The sequence below is a fragment of the Vipera ursinii genome (genome assembly GCF_947247035.1).
Source record: "Vipera ursinii genome assembly, chromosome: 3".
Classification (NCBI taxonomy): Eukaryota; Metazoa; Chordata; class Lepidosauria; order Squamata; family Viperidae; genus Vipera; species Vipera ursinii.
In genome coordinates, this window is record NC_139516.1 from 178,810,143 (window position 1) to 178,836,252 (window position 26,110).

Genomic DNA, 26,110 nt, shown 5'->3' on the forward strand with positions numbered 1-26,110 from the left:
AGAAAATGCAGTGTCAATTTTTTCCATTTTTCATTTTTGAGGAAGGTTGACTTTTTTTAGAACATGAATAGGAGTGAAAAGTATTTTTGTATCCACTTCATATAAAAATTAGCAAAAAGCCTCCTTATGATTTCCCTGGAATCAGAAGGAACTCTAAACAGAGATCTTTAAAGAAGGATAAAATACTGCTTTAGTTTTATATTAGCTGGGAAGGGAATAAGCTCCCAGTATAATGCCGCTTGGGGGGGGGGGCGAAAGCCCTAATAAGCAGGCATATACATAGAATGAAGGCTATTGCTAAGCACATTGATTTGTGCTTTAAATTGTAAGCCACCCTGAGTCTTCGGAGAAGGGGGGGATATAAATGGGATTAAAAAAATAAAACATGAAATGAAAAAAGAATAAAAGGTAGAGCTATATTGCCTTATGTCCTTTATTTATAACATGATTATTGAAGGTCATAGTTAATATACCATTTCAGAGATTTTATGGGATTGTGATTTTTTTTATGCTAGGAATATTGGGTTTCTGATTGGGGTTGTTTTTGTTTTGAAGTTTTATTTGATGGGTGAGCAGTATAAAAAGGAAAATCTATTAATTTTGGGATTTTAAAGCCTGAGAAATTATAATCCTCAATTTAAGACCATAATCGGGACTGGAATTTCTGTTGCTAAACAATAGTCATAAAGTGTAATGTTACATGACCACATCACTTAGCAACAGCAATCCTAGAACTTCCCATTGTCATCATAACTCACTTGTGGCTGGGAGGGAAGTGAAGAGGGAGGAATCCCAGGTAGGAAAAGCAGATGTTGCACAGGGATGGAGGAGGCCCTAGAAGGGCCAATGCAATGCAGCATGAGCTCAGGGAGAAAGAGAAAGAGGGTGTGGAACATAAGCATGCACATGTGAGCGCAGGGAGGCTGGAGAAAGAACAGGCTGCAACTTAGGGCTTTTTAGTATGCTGTGATGCTGAGGATGAAGGAAGCGCCTGAGCTGCAGCACAGCTTGAAGGCACAGTCTCCCCAGGAAGCTCAGAAGCCTAGCTCCTGCCCAGCATGGTCAAGCAGTACAAAGGGGCTTCTTCTCGTTGCAGGAAGTAATCCCAGCCCACTTCCAGCCATTGTTACTCTTGCCACCTTGCTCTCCCAAGGCATGCCTGCCCTGGCTTTTTACACGGCCACTGCTGGCCTCATAAGACCATCTTCCCCAAGTCTTGCAAGAAAACACATTGGGCAATCTGGGAAAGAAGTCAATATATTCCCCCTTTATGGTTAGGAAAAATGACAATAGAATATTTACCAGTTATATGAATAATTTTTTTTAGAATGGAAGGCCTAGAAATCAAAAGTCCACTATTTATAATTTTTAATAACCAAACTAAAACCAAGCTGAACTTTTATTAAATAAGTATCTTATCAAAATTATGTAACTAATAATATGTATGAACTGCAAGGCACTCTAAAAATAGTATTCCGTTATGCTGTTTCTTGCTCAAAATAAAATTCAAAACTAAAGCCTATGCTTAGTTACTGCATAAAGCACCCTAAAGCAGACATGTCAAACACAAGGCCCGGGGGCCAGATCCGGCCCGTGAAGTGGTTTCATGCGGCCCGCAAAGCCATCCTGGAAACAGTGAGGGAACAGCCCCCACTGCCTTGGCCCTGGCCCAGAGACCCTCCTCCTGCCAAAGACCCTCAGATCTGTCCCACTCCTGCCCAGGCACCCATAGGCACCCTTGATGCGAACAATGTGGAGCTGGCCATGCCCACCCAGTAGGCCATATGCACTTTAGCCATGCCTACCCAGTAGGCCACGCCCACCCAGGCCACACCCACCCAGCCCCCTGAGGGCAACCGCAATGCTGATGCAGCCCTCAATGAAATTGAGTTTGACACCCCTGCCCTAAAGCAAAACCAGTTTTCAGTGAACAGATTCTTGCTTCCCAGTTTGATTTGTCAAAATTCCCCACATAGAGAACTGCAGTATTTTATAAAAATTTCTTTCTGATGGCTTCTCATACATGTAACTACAATCCTTCTTGTATTTAGTACAGAATAAAGAGAATTCATTTCTTGGTAAATACACATAGGATTGGCTTCTAGAACCTATTTTAATTAGGCTGTAGGTCTTTATGCATTTTGACACACACTGACATATGTTTTCAAAGAAGTGTTGCATGTGGCCACTTAATATCTTAACACGTTACACAGAAAATCAGGCGGCTTCAAATTAGTGTGATCATCTTAGAAAAACAGTGTTAAAGTTTTTCCCCATTTTTTTTCTACTTAATAACTGAATCACCCTATATTAATCTTATTTTAAAAGCTTTTTAAATTGTGTATTATTGTTTAAGAACAAATTACACAGCCCAATTTTATACTCCTAAGTAAAAGTAAACCTAACAATTTCCACACTTGTTTATGCATTTTCAACCAATAAATTATAAGTCTATTTGATTTTTTATAAAAACAAAATACATTTGAAATAATCATACTCTCATACTGAATATCAATATTATACAGGACTACCATTCATGAATGACAAATTTATTTAATGGCAAGTGTACTGAACCAAGTTACCTCAAACCAAGAGATGACAGATTATTTATAATCGGAAAACCAAAATGCCTTAAGAAAGTTTAGCTTCCAGGATACAACTCCAGATTATTCAAAAAAGATTAATATTGAAAGTTATGGGTTGTAAGAACTAATGAGCTTATTTTTTGTCATTTCATTATTTAAATCAGAGGTCCCCAATCCCTGGTCCATGGACAGGCACCGGTCCATGGCATGCCAGCAACTGGGCTGTGAAAACAAGCGAAGCCCCATCCCTGGGATACAGGCAGCATGTAAAAGCACAACCTCTGCAGTCCATGGAAAAATCTTTCTCCATGGAACCGGTCCCTGATGGTCACTGATTTAAATGCCATAAGTGGTCTAAAAACACATGTAATTAGTTATTAAAATATTACTGACAATTCTACTAAAGTTCTTTGGTAATAAACACACTAAATTTGTCTCTTTGATGATTGACTAGTAGTCTTGCCAAGATGTAATCTGCATGAATCTTTTCTAATTTACTTATGTGAATCAAATTATGTGTACGCATTTTAAATTTTGTAGTTTGGTAAGTTTCTTGGCTGAAAATAGAACAAGCATAAGGCATATGGTTTGCTACTACATGATAACAGATATTGAAAATCTCCAACTGAAGGGCTACATCATGTTAAATAGTATGGACAGCCTCAGTTGCAACTGCACCAGATACTGGATTAGCTGTTGCTAAAATAGATTTCTGGTCTCAGCCGGTTTGGCAACACTTAATTTATTTATTTTGTGTACTGACATAATCATCAAGGACACCTGGCAATTACAAGAACAAAAACATCCTAAAGTATATTCAAAACATTATTTAAATATATGCTAAATATTCAAAGAAAGAAAATAAAAATACAGAGCAATAAAAATGTTATGATTGTAGACAAATCATTCATATATGTACATTTTAGTGATAAATAAAATCCATGCAACACTTCAAAGATAAGAATGATGATTAAAAAAACATAAGTTTTAATTCATAGCATAAGAGCAAACAATTAAAGTTAGTAATGCCAGAATTTTTCCCCTGCTACTGATGAATCTCATCTGTTAAAGCCCAGATCAGTAGTTCTATCAGTTACTTGTAAATCTCAAAAGAACAAATCTCAGTCAATCTCATATTAGAATCATCAAATTTTGCAAAAATGATACCATTTTAATTTGTTAGTGTTAATGGTGTGGGTTGATCAAGAAGCTGTTTGGTGGAAAACCAAACATACTGAAACAAATCCTATGTTGCTAATCCACATGGTATAAACAGCAAATACAAAGCTATACATGTTAAGGCAGAGGATCTGCACATTTATAACAATTAAGAACAGAGTCCTGATTATTTTCCATTAACTTTATTTTTTTGAATTGAGGAACATAATCCTTAAAAGATTTATTTACAGCAATATCTTACCAGTGTAGATGCTGGCATTGGAAGCTGGCATGCCAAACTGTGACTCAATGAACTTGGGAATAAAGGTAATAAAAGCAGTAACAATGGCACATTCAGCTGTGTATGACAAACTCACAAAAAGGAATGTCATGTTGCTTAAGATCCTGAAAGCTGCTCTTGGAAGTTCTATAAAAAAAGACAAAAAGCAATAAAAGGAGACCTAAATGTTGTCCAGAATGAATGGGAGGCAAAGAACAAACAAGGTATCACTTAGTAAGTGGTTGCCCTCTCAAGCCATAAAGAAGTTCTTCTCAAGTGTTCCACTGGATACAAAAAACTCTAGTGTGTTTTCCCAAAGCATTTTGTGAGATAGCATATATTCCATATGCAGAAAGTTCCAGGTACAATTATTAGCTTCCCCACTGAAAAAAAAAATCAGATAGCACATAATGGCAAATATCACTGATAAAATTTTTTTGCTATCAGAGAAGTTTAGTAATTGGGTCAGTTCTGGACTCAGCCAAAGGCTAAAATCCTTCCTGTGTACATATAACCAGATTATTGGGGGGAAGAGACTTGGCATAAAGATTACTTATCAGTACCCTTGCCCTCGTTCCCCTTCCCTATAATACCTTGCTTTACTCAAATAACAATCACATAGCTATGGGGGAGGGGGGACTCTATGAAGAAAATTTATAAATTGGTAACTGCTTTGAGATTCCTTCTTGCAGCAAAGCAAAATGCAACTTTTACTACCATGCTCAATAAATATAAAAAACTGCTTTTTTTGCTTACATTGTTCATGACAGAGAAATACCAAAGAATGTCAGTTGTGCCATCCTCATTATTTCTGAACTTAAGTAGAAGAAATGAAAATACTGCTCCAAAAGAACAAATTCAAATTATTTCTTCTTAGGAGGAACTTCGCAATAAACTCAGTCTTAAGTTTCATCTTACTGAAAAGTGAAGCAGCTGTCAGCCGATTTTTTTATAGCTTTAACTTAGTAGCTGGATATATGGTATTTGAGTCTTGTAACATCTCTAAGACTTTTTAAAAATCCAGTCCAATATTTCTATGTGTGGTTCAATTAGAACTGGAGCTTGGAGATCAAGGGCTTCACTACACAGAGATATATAATGTTTCATAATTAAATTCAAATTCAAATACAGGTAATCCTTGACTTACAATTCATTTAGTGACCGTTCAAAGTTACAACAGCATTGAAAAAAGTGATATATGACCTTTTTTCATACTTATGACCACTGCAGGATCCCCATGGTCATGTGATCAACATTAGAATACTTAGCAATTGACTCATATTTATGACGGTTGCAGCATCCCAGGGTGATGTGGTCACCTTTCATAACCTTCTGACAAGCAAAGTCAATGGGGAAACTGAAATTCACTTAACAACTATGTTATTAACAACTGCAGCGATTCACTTAACAACTATGGCAAGAAAGGTCATAAAATAAAGCAAAACCTACTTAACATATGTCTCACTTAACAACAGAAATTTTGGGTTCGGTTGTGGTTGTAAGGTGTGGACTACCTGTATGGATGTTTGTTTGAAAAGGGTATTAGTGAGAACTTCAGAATATAAGAAATGAAAATGAAATAATATTATTTCATCCACTCTTAAGGTTTACAATTCTCTTTGCACCATACATACTGTATGTTCATTTTTGTGAGCTACTTTGAAAGCTAATATTAAGATATTTAAACATTGAGATGTTTAAATATGAGGATATTACAGTAGCACTAAATGGTTTTTCATATCAAGTACGTAGACATATCAAAATCTTTTTTAATTAATAAATTCACACTTGTAATCCCCTGCTTCCCCCAAGAAAGGAAACAATATTAAAATGGAAAGTACTAGAATAAAAAACAAATTATTCACAGCAGGACCTAAGTGTACTTGTATCTAATTCAGATCCAATAGCTTCTGACTGCTACTGCTATGGCACAGAATTTAGCCAACTTCCTAGAAACTTCACAATCATTTAATGTTGGGTTACTTGTAATGTTGGGACCAATCCCAGTAATTCATAATTATATGAAATATTAACCCCATCTTCCAAAACTAGAGGATTTCAAAAGTACATGTGCGACCATCTCAATATTTCCCATCGCCCAGGACGCTCACACAGAGAAGGCCTCCTCAGGGTACCGTCGGCTAGACAGTGTCGGCTGGCGACCCCCAGGGGGAGAGCCTTCTCTGTGGGAGCGCCAGTCCTATGGAACCAACTCCCTCCTGAGCTTCGGATGGCCCCAGATCTCCAGTCCTTTCGCCGCGGCCTCAAAACACTCCTTTTTCACCTGGCTGACCTGGACTGACAGGGATTTTAATTATGTTTTTAATTTTTAACTCTAATTTTTAATTTATTTTAATTTTAATTTTAATTTATTGTACAGGAGCCTTTAATTTTAATTTTTATTTTAACTTCTGTATTTATTGTATGTTATTGTTGTTAGCCACCCTGAGTCCTTCGGGAGATAGGGCGGCATATAAGTCCCAATAATAAATAAATAAATAAATAAATAAATATCTATATGCATGTATGTCAGTATTATGTTCCATATATGACATATTATTCCATCTCCTAGTTCAGCAGCCCCCAACCTTTCGGGTACCAGGGACTGGTTCCATGGAGAGGAATTATAATTACTATAATTATTTATGATATGGAGATATCATAATCTGTATTTTAAAAATATTAAAACATTCCGATTACTAAAAACAAAATTCAGGAAATTCAGGAAACAAAATTCAGGAAACATTTATACGATCAAATCAGGCAGCAATGTTGTATAGCACCTGCCAAGATGTCCAGATGTTTCTCCTAGAATTGTGCTGCAACTTTAAGAAGCTGCAGACAGCTGCCATGTGAGCACATACTCCAAAATATCTTTTTCCTCTTAATTGCAAAGTTCTGCACAGCCTTAGCATGTAAACTACCAAGCAGCACATTGCTCATGCTGAACAAGCTAATTAATTCAGTCAGCTAAGCTTGCTTAGTAATTTCCAGATAGCACTATCTGGACAAGTACCATATTTTCAGCTTCCTCAAATCTAATTTGACTTAGTGCTTCCCATTATTTAAATAACTACCATTTCCTAATTTTATGTGGAAATGGAAACCACCTTCATGTGGGAAAATTAAGAATGGTGATAAGTCACTATGCAAAGATTGGCTATAGCAACAGACATTTGCACATTTTTTCATATTTTTCTTAAACTATGAAAAATATATCCCAAGGGTACTTTTCCAAAAGGCAACTGGATTTTCTTTGTTTTTCCCTGAAGATGTCTCACTTCCCATCCAAGAAGCCCCCTCAGCTCTGACATCTCTGAGCTGAGGGGGCTACTTGGATGGGAAGCGAGACATCTTCAAGGAAAAACAAAGAATGTGCAGTTGCCTTTTGGAAAGTACCTTTGGGACAACCATGACCACCTTCCTTCCCTTCATTCATCACCTTCAGCATACGTACCTTCACCAACCTGGGATACTACTTTAGTACAAGTAATATTGGTACATGGAAACAAGAAAAAGCAATGGGAAATATCAAGAAGGGGAATTCGATTACAGATTTATAAAGTATTTTTCTAAAACTGGGACTAAATTATGACTATGACCAATATATAGAAACACAAATGTTGAAACGAGTCCTTCAAGTGTATGGGTCTTCTTTGCTCTTCTTCTCCATTAAGCACAGTTTACATATTTATCACAGAACAATAGAAGCTGAGTTTTAAGTGCATGGTCTCCATTTTATAGTGGAGATAAAAATCTGGCCATCATGGAACCTCAACAGTTCAATAGCGTAAAGAGCCCAATTTTTATCCCTACTTAAATGAAGTGGGCAGAAAAAAAATAGCACAATCTATCTTGCATGCCACAACGAGGATGAAACTAGTATTTTATCTTTGTTACACCACAAATTAGCTGAAAATGGAGTATATGTTTTATAACTATGCCTCTCTATCATGAACACAGATATTTTTATAAATATAGTTTGGGAGAGACGATTCAAAATTCGAAGCAAAAACCCCCCATTAAATTTTAATAGTTCCCACAAAGGCAATTATAATGTAGCTCTTGACCTGGAAAAAGTTTCCTATTGTTGATTGAGGAGACTGTATTCAGGCTTTGCCTTTAGCACAGCATCCTTAGCCAATCTATTTTTCATAATGCTGATATCAGCAAAAAAATAGTAGATAGGGTTTACCTAGCTTTATCAAGCCACTCAAGCTTGATAAAGGCTGTTTATGGATTACAGCCTGCCTGAATAGGCTTGGGGGGCTCAATATTGATTTTTTGAATGAAGCAATTTACCCTGCAACTAATGTAGAACCAACTGAATCAAAGTCCTCTACTTTAGTACTGCTCCTAACTAAATAAATGTATTTTTATATCAGTTTTCAACAACAAATAACAATTCTATGAATTTAAGTTTCATCCTAATCTGATTGTTTCAAACAGGAAATTCTTTACCTTTAACATTCCTTCCAAAGCCCATTGATGTAGGAATTTCCGAGTCTAGCTCATTTTTGCTATTCACTTTTTCTTTCACAATATCATCATCACTTGAAACATCATCACAGTGCATCTTTTTTTTCTTTTTCTTGTGTCGAGGTGGGAGCTTTTTGGGAAAAGCAAACATTGGAAGTATAACAAGAAGCATCACACTAGCACAAAGGAGGAATCCACTCCACCTAAAATCAGAAGGTAAGAAATAACATTTACCAATAGGGTTATATTTATTACATCAAGCAATACAATAATAGATATCATTGCTTATAAGCATACATATTTAAACACAAAAAAACCTCTACAGCAGGAAGCAGAAATTTACACTTGGTGTTACTGTTCGTCCCATAAAACAATTACCATGTAAGTGACTTGAAAAGAAATCACAAAAGCTGCATCCGAAACAGATAAAAATTATATACATAATTCTTGCTTAATGACCAATTGTATAGCAACCATTCAAAGTTACAACGGACTTCCATAGAGCTACTTATGCACCATTTTCAAAGTTCTGATACCCACCATTCCTTGATTATGCATTATCCTTTCCATACAAACATACAATTGCAAACTACATATTTACCATAACACAGGTTGCTTGTAATTTCCTCAAGAAGGTGCCATTATATAATATACTCACATTATAGCCAGCCAATATTATAACAACTGTAATCTAATGTATCTAGAGGACATCAGTTATAACTATTCCAAGACTAAATTTATAAATTCTAGTGGCATGGCCCTTGCAGTCTTCTACAGCCGCTGATGGTACTTTCTCCATCATTCTATGATTCTAATTAATAATTAACTTTAGCTGTCATATCTATTCTATGGGTCACAAATGCTTCTAATTTACTGAAGCTTTTCCTTTAATTTATGCAGTTGATCAGAGGCACCTCACCAGCTAATTATTATGAATGAGAAGACTAGTATAATTCTCATACCTAGATTATGGCATGAACATACATAGGTAGATAGAAATGGAAATTTCCCACATTTCTAGATCACTAATTGCTGTCAAATTCACTACCTATGATCTTAGTATACCATATAAAGAACTTCCTTAATGAGAATTTGTTACAAAAAGTAAGCTATAGACTTCATAGTTACTCAGTTACCCTGAATGCTTAATTATAGAAGAAAAGAACCCTGTAATTTCTATCTGGCAGGTTTTGGGCATGAATGTTTGGAAAAATCTGAGGCCATACTTCTTCAAATTAAGTTCTCAACTATTATCGTGATTAAATTGGCATCTCACTTGCCTGTAATTCTTGTATAATTATTACTGCTGCTTTGTTGTAGCTGCAACTTTTGTTAAATCTCTTTCCTCCTAAAGTAACATTTTTCAATGTGATCAATTTAAAGAGCGGCCTAGCAGTGAAACTATGCACTTTTTAACCCAAAGTAAATTTTGATATTTAGCGAGAAGAAGAACTGCACAAATCTACAAGAAATGGCAATTACTATTTCTGGGCCAAACTACAGACAAAACTTTGCTGCTTATTTCATTGTATCAAAAAACAGAATGACCACATATGCCATATGCACTTCTTAAAACTAGCTATTTAAAACAAATCCATTCATTTTTGGACAATAGAAAAGATAAAAGGAATCAAAAAAAACTGAGGCTGCAGTCAGAGGCTTAAGGGATGATTCAAAGTTTGTTCTAATTGCTGCAGCATAAAGAAGAAGAGGGAAGAAATTAGTTTCTGGCTACATTTTCGGCATTTATCTGACAGTTGTTTGTACTCAGCATCTGATATTTAAATGTGCAGCTTTTCTACAGCTGATAAATGCATTAAATTATCATGGCTAATGGATGTTGATAGACTGGTTTCCATATTTCTTTATAATCGTTTTATAAATTGAGTTGTCAATATTGTGCTTATAGACTTGGAAGATCAAGCAATAAATGAAGAATATATTTTCAACAATCTGTATACAGTATATAAAAATCATATAAACAAAGCAGTCTTCCTATACTGATGACAAGCTGTGCCAGAAATTTGCACACATAAGTACAAACATGTACATAAAAAAATGCCAGGTGAAAAAGGAAGGCATCAGCTCCAATGTTATTACTTTTTATTTTTTTAGCATGTAACTTTTTAAATTTATATATTCCCAAAATACAGAAATAGAATGAAAAGTAAATGGTTGTGAAGTTAGCAGGCATCTGAAATATATACTATATATACACTATATATATGCTATATATACAATATATATATATATAATATATATATATACAACTCTAAAGCACCTGAAAGCAGGACAAGAAGCAATGGATGGAAACTAGTCAAGGAGAGAAGCAACTTAGAACTAAGGAGAAATTTCCTGACAGTTAGAACAATTAACCAGTGGAACAACCTGCCTCCAGAAGCCGTGAATGCTCCAACACTGGAAGTTTTTAAGAAGAGACTGGCCAGCCACTTGTCTGAAATGGTATAGGGTTTCCTGCCTGAGCAGGGGGTTGGACTAGATGACCTCCAAGATCCCTTCCAACTTATTATTATATATGCGTAACTTTGGCCCGTATTTGGGACAAGGTGTTCAAAATACTATATATATCTATATATCTATATACGTATACATATATATATATATGTAAATTTTAGATTGCTAACAAAGAATTAAAGGGAGACTGATATGCATTTCAAACTTATTTGTTTTCATCAGTCAGCCATACCCTTCTGAGATTCGAACCTGGGCTGATTGCACATTAGGCAGTTGTTTTAACATCTAGGCCACAAGCTCTATCTCACTTTGTTAGCTGAGAAGCAAGGGAGATATGTGTTAAATGCTTGTTAACTATTTAGATTACCTTGCTAGGCCCCAAACATGGTACAAATCTTTATTTCCTGTTTCAGCCTAACCGAAGGCCATCGACAGGCAGTAGTCACAACAGTGACAGCTCATATTTGTGTAAATTTTAGATTGCTAACAAAGAATTAAAGGGAGACTGATATGCATTTCTTTGTTAGCAATCTAAAATTTACACAAATATGAGCTGTCACTGTTGTGACTACTGCCTGTCGATGGCTTTCGGTTAGGCTGAAACAGGAAATAAAGATTTGTCCCATGTTTGGGGCCTAGCAAGGTAATCTAAATAGTTAACAAGCATCACACATATACACATACATGTTTTTGGCTACAGCTATTCAAAACATAGCATACAGGATCAAAGAATACATGAACAGATGTTAAATATTACTGATCAAATGATCATCAAATATTAAATATTATTGTTATCTTGCACATAAAACCCCCACATGCTTGCAGCTTACCAGTTACCAATGAACTGTGGGTCACTTTGGTCAATCTGAACAGTACTTGTAGGATGTACATAAAACCCAATAAGAACACCTCCCAATAAATATCCTGCTGCAGGACCAAGAGCTCCCATTACATACATGATAGCTGTAAAAGAGGAAAGAAAATCCAAACACATCAAACAGTATCATATTAGAGAACATAAGATTAAGCAATATGCTATAGCAATTTAACCATTTTCAAAAGTAAAAGAACAGGAGACTAAGCACTTTCCTGGACTTTTTGTTCTTTTTTTCCTGCAATTTCTGTCTTTCCCTATATTCTCTGTGCATAAGAGAAAAAAGTTTTGGAAAAACACGTCCCAGCCTAAAGCATGTTAATAAAGATCACAGTTTATAGTAAATCTTCCCTCTTTCTTAAATGCAGCTCAACTAAATGAAAAAAACAACAATTAAGCATGAGAGAATAAAAACTGTGCAGTGGAACATTTAAGATTCAAAGGCAAGAAGCTGCTCTGGAGGTAAGGAGGGTGCTTAAATCAACATATTATATAATCTGGGATCCTGCGGCAGTTGTGGAAGGCAGCTGCCTAACTTGGGAAATGATACAGCTGCTTTAAGGAGTTGTAGACACCTGCCGTATGACTGTTCCCAAAAAGGCAAAAAGAAAAAAAATATTTATTCGTATTATAGAAGGGGGAAAAACAGTGAAAGGTTTCTGTAAGGGAAGGAATTCAGACATAGAATATCAAGAGTGAAAAGAGCATTTACTATGTAAGGAGAAACAGTATTTCTATTTGCTATAATATATTTAGCTTTTGGTAACCATGCCATCAAGGAAGATGGTCCACAACATAAACTCATACTGATCAATACTGATATAACCTTTTTTATTATTATAATCAGGCATTGGTCACTGCTAGTTGAAAGTTAAAAGTCCACCTTAATGCTATTGGTTGATTAATATCTTTTTTGGATATTATCTTAAATCTTATGATGTTCTAAATTCGGATCTTATAAATTAATAATATCTCCTACTGGGTGCCAGGAAGGCTATTTTTAATACTTGGAGGCTTAGATTAATATAAATGAAGCATGCTTCCAAAGGATTACACAACTTTGAAGCAATAACAAAAAGAATTAAAAAAATTTGGATAAAACTCACCAAGACCTTATGTTTAGGCAATTTTTAGCTCTGTCACTGGAGTGGATAAATAAGGACAGAAATATTTTTCCCCATTGGCTACAACCAAAGAAATAGCCCCTAACTAACTATTGTCACTGGACTATTTGCCACCTTCCAGGTAAACTCTTCTTTTAGAACAGAAGAGCAAGGTAAGTTGAACTATAGAGGGAAATAAATGCATTTGAACACTCTTGCTCTGCAACTCTATAGAGAGAAAAAAATATTTTTGAATTTGCAGCACTCACATCATCTTTGGCTAGCAGCTCACAAAGGTTTCATTGTGAAATCATGTTCCTTCACAAGGGTTACAGGACATCTTGGTACCAGAAAAAGAGGTTCTGTAGTTGAGGCATCTAAATTACTGAAAGGCTGAAGTCTAGATCTTGTTTCCAATTACAGCTGCTCTAAGCAAAAGACCATTTACTTTAGCCAACTATGTTTACCGACATTCTGCATGCTTCACATAGTACAGTAGGACATTCTTGCTGGCTAGATTTGAAATTATATCTAAGCTCCTGGAAGACAGCTTTATTCAGAAAATTCAGTCAGATCAGATTCTCATGTTTTGTTGTTCTACCCATCTATCAGTCAAGACTCTTTTCTAACAATGTTCCTGATGGCTAAAAAATAAATAAATTAATCAGCAAGCTTCTGGTAAGAAACTACTCTTCTGAAACAAGTAGGAACCTTGCCAAACACATCAATTGCTATACTGAGGATTCATCTTATCATTAGGTTTATATGAGAGTCCTTTTGACAAGTGTTTAGGGCACTGGAGTAGGAGTTGGCAAGCCTCAATTCTAATCTTGCCTTAGACACAGAGGCTAACTGAGTGACCTTGAGGCAGTCACTCTCTTTTAGCCATCATTACAATAAATATGGCAAATATGATGAAGTCTGAGTATATGTGTGCAACAGAGTTAACACACATCCTTTTTTCTAGACATATCCCATATTTCACCCCTTAAATTTCCAGCTGGAGACAGTTTGAAAATACCTTAAAATGTCTGGTGTTCAAGGGTATAAAATAAGAACAAGGAGCACTTTGCTAAAATCAGCTACAGCTGCTGTGCTTTCATGTCATGTCTGTCTATGCAGTAGAAGATGTGATAAAAGAAGCCAGAGCAATCAGCCCAGCAACAGTATTGCCATCCAGTGGATAAACCCTTATATGTTGTTTAAGGGTTTATCCATGAGTAGCCACCCCAGCTAATGAAGCCCTCCTTCACTCCTACGCATTTTCCTCACTTGCTGCCTCTATAAGCTTAAGCGAGTGAGCAAGAAATGGTAATGACAGTGGCAATATGAGCAAAATGGGTAGATGTTAAACAAGAGATAACTTTGAGATACCTCATAGATGGGGTGCTGAGGCCATGTAAGCACACAAAGACATAACAATGAGCTGGGCAACCATATTAATAATAAACAAGCAAACCATCTTCCCTTCCTCCAGTCAACACCAACTGAAATTGGTTCTTGAGACAGAAGAACCCCTATAGCATAGTGCTCACAACTTGAAACCGATCCAGAAGCACTGAAATGGATGCACCATTACAGAATTAAAATCAAATTGAAAAATTGAAAATTACAAGAGTTAAAAAAGATGGGGTTATGCCATTAAGCGACCACCTCCCCACCCGCAAGGTTTAATCCCCATGCCAATTGCCAGAGCCAGGTCTTGACGCTTTTCTAAAAGGCCAGAAGTATGGGAGCGCCCCTCACCTCTGGGGACAAGATGTTCCTTACAGTGTGAGCAGCAGTACAAAAGGCTTTCTTCCTAGACCCTGGGAGTTGAAATTCTGGATGGGACAGGACAATGAAATAGGAATGAGACAGTTCCTCAGGTAACCTGGTCCATGAAGGGCCTTAAAGATAATAACTAACATTTCGAATTGGACCCAGTAGCAAACTGGCACCCAATGCAGCTCATACAGCAAGAGTTGTTACATGCACAATCCTATATACACGGACAAATATACAATCACAAATATACACCAACACACAATAGCAGTATCACAGCCCATGCTACAGTATGATTGTTAATTCAATCTTCATGTCTAAAGTTGAAAAATGACGATCTCAGCAACTGAATAACAAAAACACCAAAAAGTCCCCTGGCATCTTACAAATAAATTTATTGTGGCATCAGCTACTATGGCCCACAGCTATCCTTCCAGTTTTGAAAAGATGGAGTTTACTGTTTATCTTCTTCAAGCCAAATATTTATACTGTCTGTTATCCTCTTCAGCTTAATCTACTGTCTGGTTTATCATCTTCAAACTAAATGTTAGAAAGACAGCATTGGTACATTAAAATAATAAATCACATCAGTGAAACAAAAGCCTAAAAACCAAAATCAATTTATGACTCTGTTTAAGTTGTTAATATGTCCCATTGCAGGCTGGGGTCACAGACTATCAACATGAAAAAATATAGTTAATTCTGATTTTAGAAGAACAAAGTATGATTACTTCAATCTGCATAAAAACTGATAATTTAATCTGCATAAAAACTATAAACTCTAATATTCCCCCTTGCTGGTGTTTTGAGGGGTGTTCTTGGCTTTTGCCCAAGCCTTTGGAAAGGATGACTGAAGTCCCCTTTGGATTGCGTGGGTCTGTTGTTTTTCATTTCTGTATGGCTTTGTCATCTTTGCTATCATTTACTCCTTTATTTTCATGGATTGTGGTAATTTTTATAAAATCCCTCTTTCAAAGATCCATAATCATTCAAAACTGAAAGCCATTTTTGCAATATTGGTGTTATTTTTTCCTCCCAATGCAGGCAGAGTACATGTGGATTAGCAAGAGAAGAGTTATCTAAAGGTTGAACTATTTTTTATAATTTTGTTGTTGTTGTTGTTGTCAGAACTCTCTGCTATGACCTGTCCGTCTTGGGTGACCCTGCACGGCATAGCTCATAGCTTCACTGAATTATGCAAGCCCCTTCGCCACGACAAGGCAGTAATCCATGAAGGGGGAATTTTATATACCCAGCCCTTTAACTGTAGTTATTAATCTGTGTGTACTATATGCACGCACAGCAACTATGGAACCAGGCATTTCATTAGCAATATATTAAGAGAAAACTATTATGTTTCATGAACTCATAGTTAATAGCGAAGTCATAATGAAGAAATGAACATGATAGGTGATTTTCTTTCCTTGGTGTCAAGACAAGAACTGTCTGCTGCAGATGTAAAAAAATATTAATGCTTTAAAGTAAGATAATGACGAAACACAGTAAGGATCAAGGCATATCTATGACAACAAAAATCAGAATTGTTAAAACAATGATAATGTAACATGCAGCAAAGAAAACTCAACACGGAGTGAGAAAAAGAGAGACATTTTTATTTTTATTTACGGTATTTATTTATTTATTTAAATTTCTATACCGCCCTATTCCCGAAGGAACTTTTGAATTATGGAGACATTTGCTAAGGATTCCGTGAACTGCAATTGCTCCTGAATGAAATAAAGACTGGCAGCACCATTTGGTGGCACCGTAATTAGCACATGATGTGAACAGATAATGATTAGAAATAACTATTCTTGACAAGCCTGAGGAAAGTATTACATAAGAAGTGAAAGACAACAGATAAACTGAATGGATGTCATCAAACAAATTTGAGAATTTGTAAAAACTAACTTTTACTGTAAATAGAATGAAATGACATCCATTGCCTCTGCCTTCTTCCTAGGTCTGAGAGTGGCTGGTCCAAGGTTATCCAGCTGGCTTCATGCCCAAGACAGGACTAGAAGTCCCAGTGTTTAGCTTAGAGTCTTAAACATACCAAACTAGCTACTTATACTAGAATATTTTTTCACAAACTAACAGGGTTCCTTTACCTAGCTATCTGTACCAACTTTATTACTACTGTTGTGTTTATTATTGCTTTTAAGGCTATGCAAAAATTTGAAGAGTATTTCATGGAATGTATTAGAATGAGTGAATCTCTCTTCCACTAATGGACTGATGCATTCTTGCAGCAGCATCCTATGGACAGCTTTGAGGAGCTTCTTCAAAAAAAAAAGAGCCTTGGTGGAGCAGTGGGCTAATGCCTCCTTAAGTAACACCAGCTGCCTGCAATTAGTGCAAGTTCGAGTCCCACCAGGCTCAAGGTTGACTCAGCCTTCCATCCTTCCGAGGTAGGTAAAATGAGAACCCAGATTGTTGGGGGCAATAAGCTGACTTTGTAATAATGCCGCTTGGGGGGGGCAAAAGCCCTAATAAGCAGGCACATACATAGAATGAAGGCTATTGCTAAGCACATTGATTTGTGCTTTAGATTGTAAGCCGCCCTGAGTCTTCGGAGAAGGGCGGGATATAAATGGGATTAAAAAAAAAAGTTCCCCTGGGCCATCTCTACATGTATATGTATATGCATATGCACATATATATATATATATATGACAATTTTACTATAGGTAGTCTTCAAACTATGAATATAATTGGGACTAGAACTACTGTTGGTAAGAAATGTGGTCACTAAATGAGTCATGCTCAATTTTACAATATTTTTTGCCACAGTCATTAAACAAATCACATGGATGTTAAGCAAATCCTGCATCCCCTCCCCCCATTTACCTTCTTGTTGAAAGCCGTTTGGGAAGCACATGACCCTGGGACGCTGCAATCATTGAAAATACTTGTGGAGACACTGTGATGCTCATAGTGAGGACCAGTCATAAGTCACTTTTCAGTGCCATCACAACTTTGAACAGTTGTTAGTTAAATGATTGTAAGCCAAAGACTACCTGTATTTCATTTCAAGCAGAAGTTATTTTTTTTTCTTTCCTTGCATATTTACAAGCAAAAAACCGGAGGAAGCTTTTGAAGCAGCTATCCCAAGTCTCAAAGTAGACACAGCTGCCTCAATATTCAAAGAATAATGTTTTGAGTGCCTAGCATAGCACAGACATTGCTATTTTGTTGTTTGGAATGTTCTTTTGATTCTTTTAAAATTTAAAGACAGTGTGGAAGTTCTTGAAACAAAACTACAGCAGAATGAATAGATGCTACTATGAATTTATGATATTCAAATTGGAATTGGTAGTCCATACTATTGGCACATCTACCATGTAATAATGTGATTTTTTTTCTTTTTAAAGACAGAGGTTTCACCAAATCTTCCTCTAAAAGCCAGTCCTGTTCAGGTATTATGCCTGAAGAGGAAACTGAAGCCTTGTCAATAATACAAAGACACTCAAACTATCTCAGCCAACTTCTCTGTATATTAGTTGTATGTGTGTATGTTAGTTTCACTTTTTTCTGTTCTCAGGTTTGTATTATGGAATAGGATAATCGGTTAGATCACAAGTAAAATTCACATATTTTAGACAAATGTGTTAAACTGGATTTTGCAAAGACCTATTCTGATCATTATGTGTACACAACAAGATATCGTGTTTAAAAAAGCACATTTGTTAAGTTTGCAATAAAGATGGTAAAAACAAGTCTAGCAACAATCACTACCTAGTTCTCCAGCTAGATCTTATCTATAATCCTTTGCCAGAATAGTAAATAGAGAACTCATCCATACCATCTAAACTCAACTTCTTAAAAATACCTGAATTTGTTAATTCACACTGTTTCCCACCTGCCCAGATAAAAGATTTAACTTACTGGTTGTCAGCCACTTAATCATTTTTTTAGAATAACAAGCACTTGCATCTAGAAGTAGTGTTTTCTTTGTATTAAATGACTTAAACACTGAACTTTCTTTTACAATAAACACTTTTAAAATTTATATTCTTGTATTATTTTATTGAATAGCTGGATGATAAAAATAGCTAAACTTAGGCTGAATTATTTATTTTACACTACAGCTTCCTGGTTTTGTTGTAGCTACTGCAGCAGCTTTGCATAAAATGTATAAAATCTGCTTCTAAACAATAATAAAGATCCATTAGAGCAGGGGTGAAACTGCTGGCCCACATGCCAGTTTCATCATACCGAACCCATGCCCACCCCTTGTCAGCAATGCAAAGAGTGTCACGATATGTCGCAACACATCACGTGACGTGTTTGACACCCGTGCATTAGAGAATATACTAACCCAGAATGCAATTATAGAAACAAAGAAGTGGTAATATAATATCTAGTATTATGTGGAAAAAGGGAGCTGACATTAAGAAAATAAACTTTCCAAATCGTAGGGTGTATTGTCCAATGCTGGGATCATATTTATGTTCCCAAGGAACCAATGTCATAACATTTAAGTAACTGCATTCTGGGAAAAATGTGTCAGGTCACTAGATATACCAACAATTAGAATGGCATGGGAACTACAGATTTCACCAGGAAAAAAAGGAGGAAACATAGGTGGCTTTATTCTCCATCATTTGTGTAAAAACAAACTAGATTTTGATTTGTTTCCTTAAGGAAAAAAGTGTTGAAAACTTTTTTCTATTTTGAAGAAATTTAACCTTTTACTATTTTGTTAAAGGAAAGTTCTGGGTGGGGGGGGGGGAAGAGAAATTACCGTATGAACTCAAGCATTCCATTCTGTGGGTCTTTATGTAACTAAAGCTAAGATTATTATATTCTGTAGCATTTTCTAATTTAACCAATATCAACAATTCCTCTTCTCAATGAAAGTCCAGTGATTTTATCATTTCTTTTGAAAATTTAACACTAAACTATTTTCCCAAGTAAAAGTATCAGGGTAGCTATTCCTAGCTGATGCTGGGGGGAAATAGAGAACTTGACAAGACTTAAGTGACTTTTAGATATATAGAGTAAGAACTAAAAAAAACTGAAAATATTTGACTGTACTAAATATTGTTTGACTAATCCAATGTGACATCAGAGAAATACAAGAAACATCTGACCAAATGAAATATCTAACAAAGGTTCTGGTCCTGCACTTCATGACGGAGGTCATGAAGCTTGGAAAAACTGGTTTATAATGCTTAATTTATTGCCCATGCGTACATTAATACCTTTCAGATCTAATTAACTGAACAATTATCAATGTGAAATGTAAGTATTTTTATTGGAATAAATCCACTGAATTGTTTTTCATGCTTCAGGGGAAAAAATACATGCATATATAAAAAATAAATCTCAGAAGTTAATTTCTGATATAGTTTAATATTTGATGAATACATTTCATTCTTAAGACTAGTCAAATTTTTCTTGTTTTAGTTTATATTTCAGCAAAAAGAAAAAAATATTTTGGAAGTTAAGCATTTAGTAGAACAATAAATTGAAAATTATATTACTATTCTCAGATTTTTAACAAATTACCATAATGTATGTTACTGCTGGTTTTCCTATTGCAAATTTATGTTTGTTGTGTATATGGGTTAAAATATATGATAAAATTGCTGAAATATAAATTGCTTTAAATATTAATTTGAAAATATTATATACATTTATTTTATATATTATATGTCTATCTATCTATAAATCATATACATAATCCATTGAATCCATATTTTACCATTTCCCTGGTGAAAAAGTACCACTTCAATTGTTTCCATAGAGATTTTAACATGGAAGAAAATACAGAATATGAGATAATGGAACATTAATAACAGCTACTGAAGTCTTTATTCTGGCAAATGTTAGCTACTCTGTCTGTCTATCTGTTTATCTATCTATCTATCTATCTATCTATCTATCTATCTATCTAAACATTCAAATACATTTAAGCTACTGCATTGGCTTGGCAGTTTTAAAGCGGAAGCTGGCCTCCTTTCAAAATAGTCACACAAAAATCTGGACACATATGAACCTTACCTAGATAGAGTGATGAATTTTCTTTTTTGACATTATCATCCAAGTAGGTTGGTCCTAGAGTGTAGATAGGTGTGGAGCCCATTCCAATGAGTATTTGGGCACAAATAAACAAAGCTACATAGAGTGAGTGGCCATTTCCATGTGAATTCTTCATACAGCCTGAGGATTCCAGGTGCCCTTTCACTGAATTATTTCCAGTCAAACACAAGCCGTCATTAGAAACAGAGGAGTTTAATTCCTGGATTTGATATGGTGCAGAGATGAAATGAGGTAAAGAAAATATGGCAGCCCCAAGGGCAATAAATAACCCCCCAACAGCAAGCCACAGAGGTCTTCGCCCTTGTCCACCAAAATAACTGATGAAGACTACCACCAAAAGGCTGCCAATATCGAAACAGCTGACCAATAGCCCAGATTCAGAGCTTTTTAGGCTATATCTTCTCTCAATGGTAGTGATAACACTACTCAGGTAACCAGAGACCATTAGTGACTGAATGAAAGTCAGGAAACACATACATATCAAAAAGAATCGAGAATCTGTCAATACTATAGCAAGATATTTTCTACCAGGGATTATTAGCAACGTGGAAGCTGTTGACATGCCATTACTTAATCTAGTAGAGTTGTTGCTTTTACTTCTTTCAGTGAAATTCCTCATTCTTGAAAAGCTGGAAGCTGTAAAAGACAATACTGTCTTGGAAGAAGTAGCAGTAGCATTACTGTGATGTGCTGATATATCGGGGTCAAGGCCACACCTCTGATCAGAGTCCCCCTGCAAACTCTGTGAGAAGTTCTTTTTGGCTGTGATGAGAGCACTTTGTGTGGTTTTAATCTGTGGAACAGACCCATTCAGAACTGGCAAGCTTTTGGACCGAGAATTCTCATCTTGTTTTTCTGGTTGCTCCTCTCCAAGAGAGTTTGGATGCTGGTGCTTTATTATTCCTGATAAAAGCATGCTGAGAGCAAGCTTGGTTTGGGCTGAATTACTAATTCCCTATTATATGCATGACCTTATTCAAATGTATGCTTTTTTCAGCCCTAGAACAATCATCCTCTATGGCTTTCCAGATCTCTCCAAGCCACTCTGGAAAAAAGAGACCCTACAATTCAACACATTACATGAATACATGAGAGCACATGTCCAGCAGATTTTATTGTAGTTCCATACTTCTTAGCACACTGCTCTCCTCTGCCAGCAGCTGACCTTTAAACAAAGTGAATTGGGCCACTCCCCCTCAGCAGACTCATTCCCACATGGCTCCTAATGATGCCCTGCCATTCTAGATGAGGGTCCTTGACTGCCTGCATCATTGACAATAAGACTGTAGATTCTGAAGATGTACTCTTTCTGTTTCTGTGTTAAAGTCTTCAGATGGCATGTCTATCAATACAGAGGGAAGTGGAGAGAAATCATGCACAGAAGGTCAGCATGCTGCTTTTGTCTTCTCACAGTAGTAGTTCCCAGCTGCTGCTCCCTGAGGCTAGAAAAGAACAGACTATAATCAGGCTCTCACCTCAGAATAGAAACACTGAATAGCTGGAATCCCTGATCTCCATTAAAATCCCTCTCCTGATGGTTTAAGCCCAGTTTAAATCTGGATCAATCTTAATATTCTGAAAAGCATGTCATTTATATACATGCATGTATAATCTGTCCTGCCCCACGAAAGTAAGGAGACATTTGAGGACAACACTAGGTAGTTTTTCATTTTCCCCTATTTTTTTTACAACATCTAACGCAATAAGTACCTTTTATTTATTTCTACTTCCAAAGCAAAAGCTTTATTTTAACAGCTAAAATTAAGACAGAATATTCCACTTATAAATATTAGTACAACAGATTCTCTGAACACAAGTCACAATTTGTTCCTGATACAAAAGAGAGGGAAATTCCCCAAAACAGGGAAAGAAATAATACTGAAAACAAAGCGCCTCTGATAACATTATTGAACTGCACGAAAAACAAATAAATACAATTTTAAGCATGTATTTTAAATGCTTAAGAGTACATTTACCTGCAAATTAATGGGATACAGAACAGAAGAAATTGCCTAAGAGAAGAAAATGAGCATTTGTATCCTCTCCTCAAAAAGAGGACCACCAGATCTGAATCGTAAAAACCCAGAAGACAAGCATCAAATTTTCCGATTTGTTTTTTTGTTTTGTTTTGTTTTGTTTTCCGTAAGCCCAGATCCAACAGCCCTTATTAAAGGGCAACTAGCGCTATTCCAGCCTTGGTGTGCATCTGCTGAGCTATGGGTAAAGACGTTGTCTAGCACTGGAATTTAAAAAAAAACACCCCATCTTGGGAAATCCAGTGAAAGCAAAGAAAACCACAGCTACCATCCGCATGCAGCAACCCGAATAATAACGCTCCCCAATCCAGAAGCGCCTCTGCCATAAGGAGAACTGCTTATACACCCGCAGCGCGCACCCATCTTATCCTCTGGGTGCTTAAGACTTCCCGACCAATCCCAAGCCCGCTTACTCTGAAGTAAGTCGCACGGACTTCATTGGCAGTGAAGTGAACCCTACGGCCATAACCTTAAAGCACCCCAGATGACCTTTATTTCCATAAACCTCCGTCATCCTCCTCCTCAGCTCCATTATTTCCTCTGCCTGGACTGCAGTCTCTTTAAAATAAAGGCTCGCACGGGGACGCGGGGGACGGGAGGGGGGTGGGAGACCGTTCATGTAACGACCGGCAGGCAGAACTTGCCTCAGTTGTCCCTTTGTTCTCCTGCCTAGTCGGTTGGACTCGCTCCGGATACAGCCCGAAGTCTAAAACTTGAAGCTTTTCTGAGGAAGGCAGGGCTGAGGAAGGCAGACCCACAAAGGGACGGCGGAGCGAGAGAGAAGACAGGAAAAAACGAAGGTGAAACAATAAAAAACCCAGAGCAATAAAAAAAAGAATCATCATAATACAAAGTATGCCAGCCAGCGGCAGCCTTCGGTGCTGATGAGGAATTATGAATTACTCACTCGGCTCGGTTGAACGTCTCGCAGAGAATCGGGGCGGGAGGCGAGCGACGGCAAAGCGGCTGCACCGCCGGCTCCGGCTGGGTGGTTCCCAGATGCAGATAACGATCTCGACGTCCCCTCCCACTCGAGCCCGCCCGGCCTGATCCTGACTCAATGTGCAGCTCTCCCCCCCCCACCCCAGCCCAAAAGCGAGGCCGAGCGGACGGCGCAGGCGCACTTCACCCTCGGCTCTCAAAAGCAGACGGTATCTCGGAGCGGCTGCCGCGGTCCACCTGCTCTTGTCTGTGTTAGGACGCTCGAGAGCTCCCGTGGAGACGGTTGCAGAGCCCCGTTCGCCTGGCGGAAGGCGAAATAATCCCGAGCTGAGCCGTCGCGCGCACGGACTCGTGTCTCTCCCTCCTCGTGGCTCCGGTTCTTACCGTGGCCGCGACCTCTCCTTGACACTTGAATTTCCCGAGACGCCGTTAGGGAACAACCTGCGCCTTTTCGGTGAGGTCATGTTCCCAGGATGCAGAGGATAGCAGTTCAAGTCCAGTACATCTGAAGGGACCAAGTTACTCTGCACTCAAAGCCACTGGTGGTGTTGTTTTTTTAAAAAAGAAATATTTTTAATAAAAAGCATTAATCTTAAAAAAGGGGGGGGAATTAAAAGTACAAACTATAAAGATAAAGAGGGATATTTTATACTTAACAATAGTCCCTGGTTTACCAACGAATTCACTGATATAAGCAATATGTTATTGCAAGACATTGCAGAAACTGCCATAGTTACAAATATTGCTGCTCTTTTGTTATGTGGGATAGCAGGACTAGCCTTCATCCTGTGTGTAATACCCCCTACTCAGACAATTGGCTATGAGGTCAGTAAAAGAGATAAAAATTGAAAAGGACTTGGTTGTAATAGAGGGACCTTTGGAAAATGGATCCACACCTGGTATCCTAAGGGAAAGTGAGGATCCAGATGGTGGAATGTATGTACGGTTTGGGCCCTGGGAATTAGATGCTTAGCAAGACACCTGTGACCTTTGCTTGAGACAGGGTTGCAAGATATTTAGCTATAATTTAGCAACGCAAAGCAGGGCTAGAAATGAGATAGAAGGGGGCTTAGAATTCATGTAACCAATCAGAGATCGTAAGTGTTTTGCTAGTTTTGGAGACTATATATGTACTTGCTTTTCCATGAAAAGGTGTTCAGACATTGACATTGCTTTTTGTTCTGAACCTTTTGTGTGCAAAATAAAACAAACTTCTTTTGATTCCGAGGTCTGAGTCTCTTGATTCTGCAACATTAATACAGACTACAAGTAATCCTTGATGTACAATCACAACTGAACCCAAAATTTCTGTTGTTAGCTGAGACATTTGTTAAGTGAATTTTATTACTTTTCTTGTCACAGGTGTTAAGTGAATTAATTAGTAAAACAATTGTTAAGTGAATCTGGCTCCCCCATTGACTTTGCTTGTCAAAAGGCCACAAAAGTGGATAACATGACACCAGGAGACTCATAAATATGAACCAATTACCAAGCATCTGAATTTTGATCATGTGACCATGGGGATGTTGCAACAGTCATAAGTGTGGAAAAGGTCATAAGTCACTTTTTAGTGCCATTGTAACTTTGAATGGTCACTAAATGAACTGTTGTAAGTTGAGGTCTACCTTCGAAACAGATAAAGCACACATTTCCCACAGCCATTTTTTGACATCTGGAATAATATCACTTTTCCAATTTCTTAATCTTTTTGCATTCCTCTATGCTTGATACAACCATAATTCCTAATAACAGGCACATTTCAGAGATTTGGTATATACTTCCATGGATCTGGCCTTTTTGCAAATTCCAGTTATTTAGTCCATGTTTGAAATATCCCAGAAATGGCCACTCTAAAAATATTCTTACGTTTCTGATAAGGTCTGTTGCAGGTTTTATTTGTCATGGATTCCATCAAATAAGAAAACAACTTAGGTGTCTCTGAAGCAACAAAAGCATCTGATCCATATTTATCCATTAGAACATGCTTAAGCTGAAGATACCTCCACTGTTATGAATTGGGAAGACTAGATTCAATTTGAAATCAGAAAAAATCCTTAAAATAGTCACTACATAGTAATTGATTTAAAGTCTTAATTCCAGTTTCTGCCCAAACGTTCAATAAAATTATTTATAGCTAATGCTATGTTAATGAAGATAATTGGGAACATAATTTCCATCACTAAAGAATGTGGTTGTAAAGCTCAATGTCACATGATTGTATCACTTAGCGACTGCAGTACCAGCAGTTCCTGTTGCCATTTTAAGTAAATCACCATGGACATCATATCACCATTTGCAACCTCCTGCTGGCTTTCCCACTAACTTTGCTTGTAAGAAGCTGCTGAAGAAAATCACAAATTGCAGTC

At 37.0% G+C, this 26,110-nt stretch overlaps 1 protein-coding gene across 1 annotated transcript in view; it reads left to right on the forward strand.

The window, feature by feature from the left end:
• The window catches only part of SULF1 (sulfatase 1), a gene marked incomplete at its 3' end in the record, with an annotated part of 76,843 nt that extends 64,586 nt beyond the window's left edge, over positions 1-12,257 (forward strand). The window contains exons 18-19 of the mRNA XM_083359376.1: positions 8,626-8,718; positions 12,220-12,257. Coding sequence (XP_083215502.1) covers positions 8,626-8,718; positions 12,220-12,232 — 106 coding nt within the window. The remainder of the gene's footprint in view (positions 1-8,625; positions 8,719-12,219) is intronic.
• Positions 12,258-26,110: the final 13,853 nt, after the last annotated feature.